The 14,225-nt window shown below is 28.8% G+C and overlaps 2 protein-coding genes across 2 annotated transcripts; both read left to right on the top strand.

Annotated features, from left to right (window-relative positions):
- Positions 1-3,549: 3,549 nt before the first annotated feature.
- Positions 3,550-8,737, top strand: LOC103580702 (uncharacterized). Its single transcript, XM_014440498.2, has 9 exons — positions 3,550-3,794; positions 5,495-5,837; positions 6,432-6,573; positions 6,724-6,873; positions 6,935-7,119; positions 7,221-7,435; positions 7,499-7,719; positions 7,876-8,014; positions 8,085-8,737. Exons 1-9 carry the CDS (start codon positions 3,622-3,624, stop codon positions 8,422-8,424), a joined length of 1,908 nt encoding a protein of 635 aa, XP_014295984.1. The 5' UTR covers positions 3,550-3,621; the 3' UTR covers positions 8,425-8,737.
- A 369-nt stretch (positions 8,738-9,106) lies between these two features.
- On the top strand, positions 9,107-13,809 carry LOC103580701 (uncharacterized). The gene is made up of 8 exons (XM_008562562.3): positions 9,107-9,830; positions 10,422-10,563; positions 10,701-10,850; positions 10,912-11,096; positions 11,666-11,880; positions 12,461-12,681; positions 12,860-12,998; positions 13,071-13,809. The coding sequence occupies exons 1-8, from the start codon at positions 9,183-9,185 to the stop codon at positions 13,408-13,410; spliced, it is 2,040 nt and encodes a 679-aa protein (XP_008560784.3). The 5' UTR covers positions 9,107-9,182; the 3' UTR covers positions 13,411-13,809.
- Positions 13,810-14,225: the final 416 nt, after the last annotated feature.

Genomic DNA, 14,225 nt, shown 5'->3' with positions numbered 1-14,225 from the left:
ATCACATACAAATAAATTGAAATATTTTAATTTACTGTAATCCCTCAATAATTAAAGTTTGTCAATATTGTATTTATCTTCTCTATACTACTACTACTAAATACTGAGTAAATGCTACCTGCTGAAATCAAAACAAGAGGCTTAATACCTTGGCGTCCTTAGTGAGCGAGTGAGACAACAAAGGCAATAGATAGTTTTATATAAACAAAGATTCAAAATTGCTTAGTACGTAAACTGGTTATAGTTAATACCGGAAATGTAAATATATATTTCTGTATGACTTGATTAACGCCAGCGTGGATAATTTCATATCGTAACCATATTTCAATAAATGCACTAGTATATTAGTACCAACAAAATTCAAAATACAGTTTCTCAAATTATATTATTAAACATATCTAAACATAGTGATAAAAACTAAAGATTATTAAAATATTCAAAATGAGTGGAAATAATGTGAATCTGATAAAAAGTATAACCGTAAATGTAGCTCGTTATTTCATAGAAGAAGAATTCAATCTGAACATAAACTACCGACTTGTTGGACTAGATTTACCAATAAAGTCTCCGACATTTTTGCACATCGCCATATACAACTCAGATGAGGTATTGTTCGATTATTGTATGGAAAACCGTGCTGATATATCTATCAGTCTTGAAAGAATCGGAAGCCCTCTTCATTTGGCTGTTTACAAATCTGATAATAATCTGGACATTTTGAAAAAATTAATCCAAGCTGGAGCTAACCTACATGTAGTTGAATATCTTCGTGATTGGTCTCCATTACATGCAGCATGTTATTCTGGTAAATATGAAGCTGCTAAGGTGCTTATCGAAAATGGCGCCGATGTAAATATCATAGGTAGAAATCATATCAATTATCCATTACTTGATGTGAGCACACCACTCTATCTTGCCATTAAAAAAAACCATAATAATATTGTCGAATTACTCTGCAGACATCATGCACACTTGGAAATTAATTCATGTAATCTTGGCAGACCATTATTTTTCGCTGCTGTGAATGGCCACTGTAATATTGTATCAACCCTCTTGAAATTTGGTGCTGATGTTAATGCATTTTCTACGATTTATGCAGTTAGACATCGTCGTGAATACAAACTAACATCATTACATGCAGTGGTTGGGAGACAAAATCATGAAATGGTAAAAGTATTACTAATGAATCAAAAAATATGCGTTAATTTATCCGTACCAGAGTTTCAAACTCCTCTTCATTGCGCTGTTGTACTGAATAGTGAAACAATCGTTTCTTCTCTATTAGATTTTGGTGGTAATATAAATGTTCTTTCGATCAACGGAAAATCGTTGATTGAATATTGCTTGGAAAAAAATCCACATGATGATATAAAATTGAGAATCATTGAAGTATTAAGACATCATATTCTTAAATTGCAATACATTAGATGGAATATTAGTGATAAAAATATGGACGAGGTGAGAGATCCGGAATATCGACCATACAGAAAACAATGTATAGAAGAAGTTAACATGATGCTACAAGATCGTATCGGTGTTGGTAAAATTAATGTTTACAATTTACTAGATTCTTCTAAAAATTTATCTGATTCATTGAAAGGATTTAACGGGGAGAGAATTTTTAGTGAAGAATTTAAGTCTCGATATCCATTGTTTTCTGGACTAGTTCAGTATCGTTTGTTAAGATATCTACAATCACACGGAAATTTTTCAAACTAATTTATTTAAATATTAAACAATTATTTTACTGGTCATGAAGATTCAATTCAGGGACCATTTATAATAAATTTATATTAAACTGACTATGGGTTTTGATAAATGAATTTTAATCTAAATAACGACTCATTCAAATTCAATACATTGTACAAAATTATATTTTTATTTGTCAACTTTCAGATAATTTTGAACGTCTAGAAAGTAAACACTGACTTGTTTCATAATTAATATTGAAATGATCTTTTATACAAGACGATATCGCATGATCATAATAATTTTTTTTGAAAATACGATTGTGAAAATATAATAACTAATTAAGAACTATCTATCAATAATTCATGTGCTTTATAATTTGGTAACAGATTTAATTTTCATTAATTTTTTTAAGTAAACAATGAAATGAAATGTTTTTATGTTGCAAATAACGATAACTATTGTGAAAAAGATAAGTAAGGGATTGAAAATAAATAAATAATTCTCAAATAATAATAAATGATAATAAACAATAATGATGACTAATTGAAAATTATCTAATAATTCATGTGCTTTATAATTTTGTAAAAAATCTAATTTCTAATTACTTTTTTAAGTAAACAATTAATTAAAATGTTTCTGTATCGCAAATAAAGATAACTTTTGTGAAAAAGTAATGCAAGGTATTCAAAATAAATGATAATGCTCAAATAATAATAAAATAACAAATTTTCTATCAATTGAACTTGTTCATTAGTTTTGATTTTATTAACCTCTTTTTTCTTATGCATGTTGTAATGAGTAATTCAAATCTTTTTTTAATAATAAGACATATAATTAATCCTGAGAAGTCCGAGTAATCCTTAGAAAAATTTTGGAATGCCATAAAGTATTATTTTTTAAATATATCTTTATTCTAAATATTTTTATACTGATCAATAAATTGATTATATGTATATATCAATGTAAATCATTTAAATAATGCCCTGTTTAGCAGGAAAGTATGTGTTTTTATACATACATACGGGACTATATGCGTGAAGCGTTCCACACTTCTCCGCATTATGGAGAAGAAGAATTAAGATAGGAGGGGATTGGGCAGAAGTAAGGAACCTTCTCAATGAAAAGTCTATAAATAAATTGAGAAAAATTTGGATTAGTTAGTATAGTAACTAAATTAGCTGTCATTTTCTGCAGAGTTTTTCATAGAATTAGAATTTGAAATCATGGAAACTAATCAAGAATCAAGTAAAATTCTATTATTTCTGCGTAAAAAATCAGAATGCAAAAAAAAATATGATTTTTAGCTCGATATACAGAAAATTTGTGACGAGTTATACAACAATTACTATAGTTACTGTATAGTTTGGTTTCCAGTATTTATTCGAACTTAAATTTTTTGAAGTTGACTAGAAAAGAGACTGAAATAAATTTGTCAAGGCGCGCTGTATATATTCATAATTGTAAAATCAAAATATTACTATTTAATCGATACAAAATTGAGAGGATATCCTTTATATCAATCATAAATATATAGACTATTTTTTATTTTCAATAATATTTTCCGTCTTGTGATAATTTAACATAACAATGAAATTTTATTAAATAGCTATATATTTCCTGGTATTATGACATTGAAATTTAAATATAGATAATTTATATTCACTAATTCTTTCTCAATGAATAATAAAGATAAATTATAAAAAAGATCTATTCAACACATTGCCCCTTTCTAAAGATCAATGGATGGCTGACGTCATCGTTATGTTGAAATAGGAATCGACATATTCTATAAACTCTTGCGCTTCACAGTGTTTTGAAGTATTTTTATACCAGACTCGAGTGAAATCTTATATTTTAAACTCTTTCTAAAGTTTCTTTCGATTTTGACGTCCGCATTTTAAAGAGTGTTTCATTGAGATAACATTAAAAATGAATTATCAGTATTCAGATCCGATGAAATGGTTTTGTCTTATGATTTTACTAACTTTACTGAAAATTAAAAATTATTCTGTTGGAAAGTGCATAAATGAAGAGAATAAAGAAAGTTTACCATCAACTCACGATCAATGGTATCATCTAAAGCATAATATTTCTAACAGGAGGTAAAGCATAGTATAAATAAATTATTTTTTCGTTCTATACATCAAGTTTCCAAAATACGAATTATTTTCTCAACGAATAATTGATTTCCATAACTACACACTAATTACTCAATTCATCAATAAAAATATAGTTAAGATTAAAATTTTTTTATCAAATTAGTCAATTAATGAAAAAAATATATTTTTTTCAACAATATATTATTTTTTAATTGGTTATCTATTTACCTTCCGGCTACTTCTACAATCATTTTTAATTAATGATGCCTTTATACATTAATGCAAAAAACAAGTAAATAGTCTATTAATGGACTTCATTAAACAACAGCCACACAAGATAACAAACGTTATCACACTGTCCTTGATTTAATTTATCTTTGTTAATTGCCGTTTGGGTAAATTAGTATTGAATGCTCCAATTTTTTCTAGTTATAGCAATTCAATTATGATGACACGCTTAATAGGTTAAAAGGTTTTAAAAAATATCAATCGACTGTAAAACATTTGCGGATTGAATGCATATTAAATTATGAGTAGATTGGGAGCGAAAAGTTGTCTACTTAGTTAATTCCTTCGAAGGGAAAAGGACTCCAAAGGAAGCTTATTTTTATACTAAATCTTACAATTGATTTGAATGCAGATTACAAAAAAAAATCCATACCCTTCCAAATGCGGTCTGAATTTTATTTTTAAATTCCGGAACTCCAAGTAACAGTGTAGATTTGAATTAAAATAAAATCCTTATTCACCCAACATTTATTCCCGATTTTTTGGAGTGTATAACACCCTATCCATGGGGAAAACTCATAAAAGATACTCTTTAAAAAGTTTCATACGAATCCTCATGGAGATGTAACAAAAACCTTTTAGCAAATAGTGTATTACAATTGCCATATTTACTTCTGACTTCGCTTATAAGATACATTACGCGAAAAAATTATTCATGTTTGTAATGCTATGGTTTCATAGTAAAGCCGGACTACATTAGCCACTTAACAGAAAATGAAAGAAGCATATGCAATAGTTACCATGACTGTAGTAAAATTTACAATGGTTTTAGTTGTTTGAGATATAATTGCTGTCAATTTTACGATGGTCATAGTAATTTTGGCATGGGTTTCTATTTCAATTTTTGCAGGTGGCAACATGTTCTGGCTTCGTAATGACACCATAGCAGTTCAAATGAGGCCAATTTTTCCGTGTATTCTTCGCAGCTCCTACTATGAAAGTTCAATTTATGAAAACTATAAAATTAAGATTTATCTTCAATCAAATCTTTCAGAAATATGACAGCTGTTATTTGAATAAATTATCAGTTTATTTATTTTAGTTATTTCATTGTTATTTTTCCAATGCAGTTATTCATAAGCGATTCGGAGTAATGTGTTGTCGCAACATGTGGTTGCGTTTTGTCGATGAAAATACGGATTCGTCGTTAGTTATAAAAAACAAAACTAAATAATCTCACAGGTCATGAAATTTCACTACTGCGTTAATATAGTAAAGTCAAAACTGTGCAATGATATGATATTTAGCACTCAATCGCGATTCATGTAAATGTATAAGCAAGGCTCGATATATTATATTGGCGCTTCCGGCACGACTTACAGTGCTCGAAAATCGAACTTTCAAAGAACATGGTGCAAAATAATATAAAACAAAATCTTTGATGATATAAATAGTATAAATAAGAAATCTCACAGCACTAGAGATGCGATAACCAGTTTGGAATCTACGGTTGTAGCAGCCCTCTATCAACAAAAATTCGACGAAGAAAATCAATGGCTTTTAGATTCTTTAAAGAATATATTAGAAGTATCAGAAGAAATTGATACTAGTTATGATAAACAATTATTGCGTGATTTATTTAATTATAAAAGAAACCCAGTCGGGGCCATTGAGAAATATCTCAATAATACGTTTAAACATGAATATTTTAACAAATTATTTTTAATCGGTGATTGGACACGTGGTTTGGCAAAAGATGAGTTAAGCCTTCAGCAAAATGTATTTTTCTATGCAATTAAATACTACTCAACATTACAAGTAAGATATAAACTTAATTTGTTTATGTATAAGGTAATAAATACTTAGAGGAAGGCCGGGCAAGGCGGGGTACTTAAGGAAATACTAAGTTTTCGAGTACTCAAATACGCTGAATTTTTTTTTTTTTTTTTTTAATGATAATTAAAATAACTAGAAAAAATTTTCAGTTGCCGTTGAAACAAAAAATTGTTATTTTTGCGGGCCCTCTTTTAAAAAGATAAGAAAAAAAAACAAAAAAATTCTGAATTTTAAATGAATTTGATTTAATTAAATTTTTGTAAGTAATTTACATGAAGAAAAATGATACCTTACATGATTATTTGATACAAAAAAAAAAAAAATTGACAGCAATGCTCAATTATATTCACAAAAGTAACTTTGGAATGTTGAAAAAGCATTTAAAAAAAAATTTTTTCTTTTCATAGAATTTCCGGCGTATCCCGTTTTGCCTGCCCTACATTTTCATAAAAAAATACATTCTATAAAACTATACCATTTGAAAATATTATTTAAGCCGACATTTAAAGCCTATCTCTAGAAGTATTTTTCAGGTTCCGAAATAATGAAACATGTTCTTAAAATGATTATTTTCAGAAAAATAAAAATTATTGCGGTGAGTCATCAATTTATAATAAAATATATCAACTCTATGAATCTTTGTTAGTAAGCGTCAATAAAGGATACATTATTATTTATATGGCATACGAATTCGAACAACGAAGTCATGGATACACAGGTTGGTTACCATAATTTGCCCATAATATTTTTTTCGTATGCGCATCAAACAAAAAGCCAAGAGGTGTCCCCTGATCCTACGATACCATGTTTGTACTTTTTATTTTCTATTAGAATAGAAATAACTAAGGAATTTTTTATGTTTTTCAAGATAATAGGCGCTTTAGACAAACATATATGTTAGATGAATATAAAAAAGCAGTTGTTCGTATGACCGCTTCAGCAAGCAGTTATTTAAATAAAATTGATCGGACAGAATATAAAAAATCACAAAATTGTGACCCGGAAAAATGGGCTGAAGGTATGATATTTTTTAATCAACTCTGGAATGAATATACTTATTTTAGCAATTGATTATCTAGGTGTGAATTATATCCGTTTAAAAAATCACGTTTCGTATTATGAACCTAATACAAAATGGGACTGGGATCGAAATGCGAAATACTTAATTAATGAAAAGCCAGAAAGGGAATGCAACAGTACACAAGTATTTTGGAATCCTTCAGCACTGTCAGACGGTGTTGTATACAGCTTAAACTGTCCATTCGTAAGCCAAAGTTTGTTTTATATCACGATCAAGAAATATATTCGCTAAGAAGCTGCTCAATAATATTGAACGATAAATAAATATACACGAATACATTTCAGATTTTTGTCAGTGATTATTCAGGAGATAGCAGTTGTCATCGTTTTCAGAACGATAATTTTACGAAAGCTAAAAATATAGATTGGGAATCAGCATGTACTACCGGAGATAATTCAAGATTAGAACAATTGTGTGCTTGCGATAAACAAGTCGATCAAGATACTAGTATACGAACAATAAGTTTAAGAGAACATTACACTGACAGTGCTGATAGTAGGTAATAAAAAATTCAAATTAATTATTCGAAATGGCCAATCAAAAAATATTTTGTTTTTAATAGAGTTGTCACCGGAATACGATTTATTGTTAAAAATAATATCGTAATGATACAAATTCGAGAAGGTAAATTAGTCAATGGTATTATAGACCCCCAAACCGTTAAATGGATAGATGACGATGGGCAGCATCCTGAAGTAGGTCCGGATACAGTTAAGCTCAGTTATAATATACGAGCGTTTGAATTAGATGACATAGAGTTGCCTGATGAGCATTTGGTAACAGGTATTGCGAATATATTTTAAAAATTATCAACTTTCTGTACATCAATATTTAAGTCTGTATTCGACATAACAATTTTGTGGGCTATGACTAGCTCTTTTGAGCAATTCTTTTATAAATTAACAAATCATTTGCTAATCTGCTTGTGTACATTAATAGGAGTCAAACTCATACTGACAAATGAAAAGCGCATATCGTTAGCAGTAAGAGGATCAGCTATGTATAATGATAGAAAAAGAACTTTCCCATCAATTCACGATCAATGGTATTATTCAACACCTGATCCAGATATAGCGAGGTAATTTTTTATAATTTTAAAATTAGAAACACTGTTTCATCTATTATACTATTATTTTAACTCATTTCAGATTTAATATTTATATAAAATATTTAAAAAATCCAGTTGATTTAAATGATCATAATCATGAAATGAGCACTTCAGGATTGAATTACATTGATTTCACATCATCAGTGTATTCTATGAAAGATAAAAATGTTGCAATTATACCATTTATAGATTCACGCGAACTTGTTACTAATCCACCAATCGCTCTAGGTGGATTAGGAATATTTTACAGAAGTAAACCCGGTTATGGTGGATTTATAGCGTTCAAGTATATCACAGCTAAATGTAATGTTCTCCTTGACAGAGATCATGATCAAGCTATAAATGCTACTTTATCAGACTTACTTAAATATTTAGAATAAAGAAATAATTTAATTTGGCTATGGAAGGTTTGAACATTTTTTCAAAAAAACGATTTACTCCTTTATATACTCTTTTCGGGCATTAAGGGCTTAAATAACATATTACATTCAGCAGCAAGTCCAATATCAAGAGAACCGAGGCTTGTGAGGCCCAAACTACTTCTTTAATTTCACCTCGGGTGCTAATCAATTTGCATGATAACAAGAATGTCATATAGATTAAAATCTGTCAATAAAATAGTTTATTTTTTATAATTGAAAAAAATATATTTTCTTAAAAACGATAATTTTTTATTAAATAAGTTATCTAAACGTTCAGGCTAATAATGTACTATCATTTTTAAGTCATCAAAAAAGAATTAAATAATGTATTAATCGACGTTAATAAACACTTTTATACAAAATAACAAACGTTATCACTCACTGCTTTGTTTCATTTTTCTTTGTTAGCCATCATATAAGCCAATTAGAATCGAATGCCCCAAATTCTTCTAATCACGGCAATTCTACTTTGAAGATCCGTTTAATTAGTCAAAAAATATTAAAGCATATTAATATAATATCCTACTCTATGGGAAAACCCAGTAGGGATACTTATCATAATTCTTATCAATTGTCCTTGTCTTTTTTATAATGTTTTTTTCAATCAAATAATCATAACAACTATTTTAAAAATCATATATAAACAAAACCCGAAATACGGCTTTTAAATTAAAACGAATCAGTTAGTGTTTACGGTACGTTTGTTGCTAGCTAAAATGAATTTAAAAATTCCATTTTCAATAGTTTCTTTAATTATACTTAATCTTTTGATACCATCAAATGCTGTTAACTCAAATGCTGTTAACTCAAATGCTGTTAACTCAAATGCTCAAAAATCGAATTCTGGACCATTAAAGGTATTGGAGAATGCTGGTGGACCTATAGGTAATGTAATGACTCTAATAAGCTTTTTCAAAGAATTAGTTTCTTCGGGTGACGATAGTCAAGAAATATATCAGAGACGATTAACACAAGCATTTAATGACATACATGATATAAGTATAAAAGTTGACGGTATGACAAAGGCAATAGAAAATTTGGGAACTACAATTGTCTCAGCCCTTAATCAAATAGAAATTAACAGAGCTAGGAATGAGCATCTAGTAACTATGAACAATATTCTGGAGGAATCGAAAGAACTTGACAGCCAATTTCGTCAATCACTTTTGCCCCTTGTATTAAAATATAAAACTGCTCCACAACGAGCTATCAATGACTTTGATAACAGCGTAAACATATATAACAACATTTTAAATAAACTACGTTTAATTGGTCGATGGACTAGTGGTTTAGCACCGGATGAATTAGATAGCATTCAGCAGAATGTATTCTCAATTGCAATGAGATACTACCAATCATTAGAGGTGAGACATAAACATTTTTGCATTTTATATGCGACTGATGAATTGTAGACTAATGTTTTTTTAAAAATATCATCCTAAATCATATATTATCACTTAAGGGAAATTTTCATTTGAATTTAAGTTTCTTGTTCTACGAAGACTGTTAGTAAGCAGCTTTAGTTTAACTTTCCGCGAAAAGAATTGCGAATTTTCGAAAATTCGGGAAGATATTTTCTACACCCTGATTTTTAAAAATCGAATTTTCATTAAATGTCGAGATTTTATCATCCTCGGAAGCTAATCTAACATTTTCTGAGAGATGCCTGTACGCGTGTGTGTGTGTATAAATATAAATACATACATATACATATACGCATACGCGTATAAACCGCTTAAATCTTTTTAATAAATTCGCCGATCTCGATGATTCTTGTAGCATTTATAAGAGTTCTTCAAAACTTAGCTTTCGTGCGATTTTCAAATGATTTATACAAATAAATTCTAAGATATTTAAAAAATACGAATGTTTTATTAAATCAAAGTTTGAAGTCTAACTCTAAAAGTATTTTTCCAGTTCTAAAATAATGAAATGTGTACTTTAAATATTGTTAGAAAAATAGAAGTTACTGCGGTGAATCATCAATTTACAATAAATTACATCAACTCTTTGAATATATGTTAGCAACTGTCAGCGAAGGATACAGTATGGTTTTTATGACTTACGAATTCCGCCAAAGAAGTCCTGGAAATACAGGTTGGTTCGATAATTTTTTTTTTTTTCCACGCGTCGAGTAGGGAGCCAAAAAGTGTCCCCTAATCTCGAAAAATGTGTTTTTATTTTAATTTTTAATTCGAATAAAAATAACAAAAGAATTATTTATTTTTTTCTAGCTAATTGGCGTGATCATCAAATGAATATTTTAAAAGAATATAAAAATATAGTGGTTGATATGACCGCATCAGCAACCAGTTATCTGAATAAAATTGATGAAACGGCATACAAAAAATCACAAAGTTGTGACCCGGAGAAATGGGCTGAAGGTTTGATATTTTTAAATCAACTTAGCAATGAATATATTGATTATAACAATTAATTATCTAGGTGTGAATTATATTCGCTTAAAAAATCATGTTTCGTATCATGAACCAAGTACAAGATGGAACTTTGATCGAAATGCAAAAAACTTAATTAATGAAAAGCCAGAAAGGGAATGCAACAGTACACAAGTATTTTGGAATCCTTCAGCACTGTCAGACGGTGTTGTATACAGTTTAAACTGTCCACATGTAAGTCTAAGTTTATTTGATATCATGTACAAAAAAAAACAGTTCACTTGAGCCAAGAAGATTGTTCTCCAAAAGTTTGCTTTATTAATAGAAAACTAAAAATATTTTTAACTAAGAATATTTTTTTAGTTGAAGAAGTTTATTTTAGCTTCGAGAAATTTGTTTGACTATTGAATTCGAATTAATAATATTCTAAAATCAAATCAACAACTTCTTTTTCTCTTATCGGAGACAGTCTTCTGAATTATTGGTATGAATGAATAAAATTTTTGAGTGGAACATTGGAACTATATAACAATGCCACGATACAATATAGGGTATACTATACTACCATTGAGTTAGATACTTGTCATTCATTAAAATGAAGTAGCGGTACTTCTAAGTAATGAATGTATTATGAAGACAATTCTCTTAACTTCGAAATATTAATTTTGTAGAAATTTTTCAACCAGATACTGCACACAGCTGGGTGCAAGCCAAAAAAAAGTTATTTCAGTGTGATGATTAAGAATATACCCTACTAAGCTGCCTGATAATATTTAAATTAAATAAACACGAATATATTTCAGATTTTTCTCGGTGATTATACTGGAGATAGAACATGTAAAAGATTTCAAAATGACAAATTTACGAAAGCTAAAAATATAGATTGGGAATCAGCATGTGCTACTGGAGTTAATTCAAGACTAGAACAATTATGTGCTTGCGATAAACAAGTCGATCAAGATACTAGTATACGAACAATAAGTTTAAGAGAACATTACACTGATAGTGCTGATAGTCGGTAATTAAAATTTCAAATTATTATTAGAAATTTCCAATTAAAGTGCTGTTTTGCACACCTCAATCGCGAAAGCGTTAAGTGTGCTTTATTGTCACTCTTTCGCCCTCGGGCTGTTCAGTGATTTTAAATCCTCTTTACCTTCTATCCCAAGTTCTTAAAAGTATACACAATTTTGAAAGAAATATAGTAGTGGTAAGTACTCCAATGTGTGGTGAAAAATACCACATAAATAGTACTGACAACTAAATATTCTAATAAACATTGATGATTGAAGTTGGCATTACTGCATGTGCGCTTGAAGTTACACCAAGTTGGAGTGTGCATTTCTTTACTCCAACTTGAAGAGACCCCAACTACAGCTGCTGTTGTAGCAACTACAATTTTTTTTCCGTATGAATAAAAAATCATATTAAAAACAAATCATAATTACTATTATGAAATAATAATATAAAAAATCGAGTGACAATAGGGCACTCTCAGCGCTTTCGCGCTTGAGGTGTACAAAATTAACAATTAAAAATATAATGAGCGATTGAGGTGTTCACTTTTGGATTTTCAAACATTTTTTTTTTTCTGATAGAGTTGTCACTGGAATACGATTTATTGTTAAAAATAATATCGTTACGATACGAATTCGAGAAGGTAAATTAGTCAATGGTATTATAGACCCCCAAACCGTTAAATGGATTGATGATGATGGTCAGCGTCCTCGAATGGGTTCTGATACAGTACAACTCAGTTATGATATACGAGCGTTCGAATTAGATGACATAGAATTACCTGATGAACACTTGGTAACAGGTATTGTATATATATCATAAAAATACCAACTTCATGCATACTAATATACGAGTGTATATTAAAGATAAAATTTGAAACTTGTGAGCTATGACTAGCTGATACAAAATTGTTTTATAAATTAATAAATCATATTTCAATAATAATGATGATTTCTTAAACTGGATGTGTACATCAACAGGAGTCAAATTTATCGTGACAAACGAAAAGCGCATATCATTAGCAGTAAGAGGATCAGCTATGTATAACGATAGAAGAAGATTTTTCCCATCAATTCATGATCGATGGTATTTTTCAACACCTGATCGAGATATAGCTAGGTAATTTATTAGAATTTTAAAATTAAAAATACTATGTTTTATCTACTATACTATTATTATAACTCATTTCAGGTTTAATATTGATATAAAATATTTAAAAAATCCAGTTGATTTAAATAATCATAATCATGAAATGAGCACTTCAGGATTGAATTACATTGATTTCTCATCATCAGTGTACTCTTCAAAAGATAAAAACATTGCAATTATACCATTTATAGATTCACGCGAACTTGTTACTAATCCACCAATCGCTCTAGGCGGATTAGGAATATTTTACAAAAGTAAACCCGGTTATGGTGGATTTATAGCGTTCAGATATATCACCGCCAAATACAATCTTCACCTTGACAAAGATTATGCTCAAGCTATGAATACTTCTTTATCAGAGTTATTAAACTATTTAGAGTGATATAAATATCTCGATGAAAATTACTTAAAACATTCCTATCAAATTCTAACGAAATCTTTTTTTTTTTTAATGAGAGGTTAAGTACAGAAACAGTACCATTTTTCTAAATTTTAATTCTCTTAAGAATAATTCATATGAAAGATTAAACCGTTATACAACCATCGCACATTTAAATAGATTGAAGTTTCAGTAAGAGCACAGAACTATACATATATGTACATCAAGTCTTACAAACTCGATGTGGAAAATGAACTCAAGTTATTATACATTATTTTTAAAAATTTTCATGCATAAAAGTAACTCACCACACTAAAACATTCTATACCAGCAGATTTAGTATCAATTTCTGTAAAAAAAAAATCATTTCAATTAATAAATATCTTTCAATTGAAAAAACTATTCAGCAAATAGATTTATTTTTTTAAAAATCAATGCAATTTACATCGTTAACCATATTTTGTAATTTCCAGCCGTCAGAGGACTCTCATCATGACAATATGCGAACTCAAAAAAACCATTTATAATAAATTCATATTAAACTGACTATGGGTTTTGACAAATGAATTTTAATCTAAATAACGACTCATTCAAATTCAATACATTGTATAAAATTATATTTTTATTTGTCAACTTTCAGATAATTTTGAACGTCTAGAAAGTAAACACTGACTTGTTTCATAATTAATATTGAAATGATCTTTTATACAAGACGATATCGCAAGATCATAATAATTTTTTTTGAAAATACGATTGTGAAAAATATAGTAACATATAAAAATATAGTAAAATATTGTGTGAAAATATAATAACTAATT

This window comes from Microplitis demolitor, chromosome 3, assembly GCF_026212275.2.
Source record: "Microplitis demolitor isolate Queensland-Clemson2020A chromosome 3, iyMicDemo2.1a, whole genome shotgun sequence".
Lineage (NCBI taxonomy): Eukaryota > Metazoa > Arthropoda > Insecta > Hymenoptera > Braconidae > Microplitis > Microplitis demolitor.
This window is presented reverse-complemented; position numbering and strand designations above follow the sequence as displayed.

What these genes read in the sequence shown, in the direction of transcription:
- LOC103580701 (XM_008562562.3), top strand. Translation starts at nt 9,183, where the DNA reads ATGAATTTAAAAATTCCATTTTCAATAGTTTCTTTAATTATACTTAAT. An exon ending in GATACTACCAATCATTAGAG is followed by an intron (nt 9,831 to 10,421) that starts GTGAGACATAAA and finishes AAATATTGTTAG; the next exon opens with AAAAATAGAAGTTACTGCGG. An exon ending in ACAGTTTAAACTGTCCACAT is followed by an intron (nt 11,097 to 11,665) that starts GTAAGTCTAAGT and finishes AATATATTTCAG; the next exon opens with ATTTTTCTCGGTGATTATAC.
- LOC103580702 (XM_014440498.2), top strand. Translation starts at nt 3,622, where the DNA reads ATGAATTATCAGTATTCAGATCCGATGAAATGGTTTTGTCTTATGATT. An exon ending in ACAGCTTAAACTGTCCATTC is followed by an intron (nt 7,120 to 7,220) that starts GTAAGCCAAAGT and finishes AATACATTTCAG; the next exon opens with ATTTTTGTCAGTGATTATTC. An exon ending in TGATGAGCATTTGGTAACAG is followed by an intron (nt 7,720 to 7,875) that starts GTATTGCGAATA and finishes GTACATTAATAG; the next exon opens with GAGTCAAACTCATACTGACA.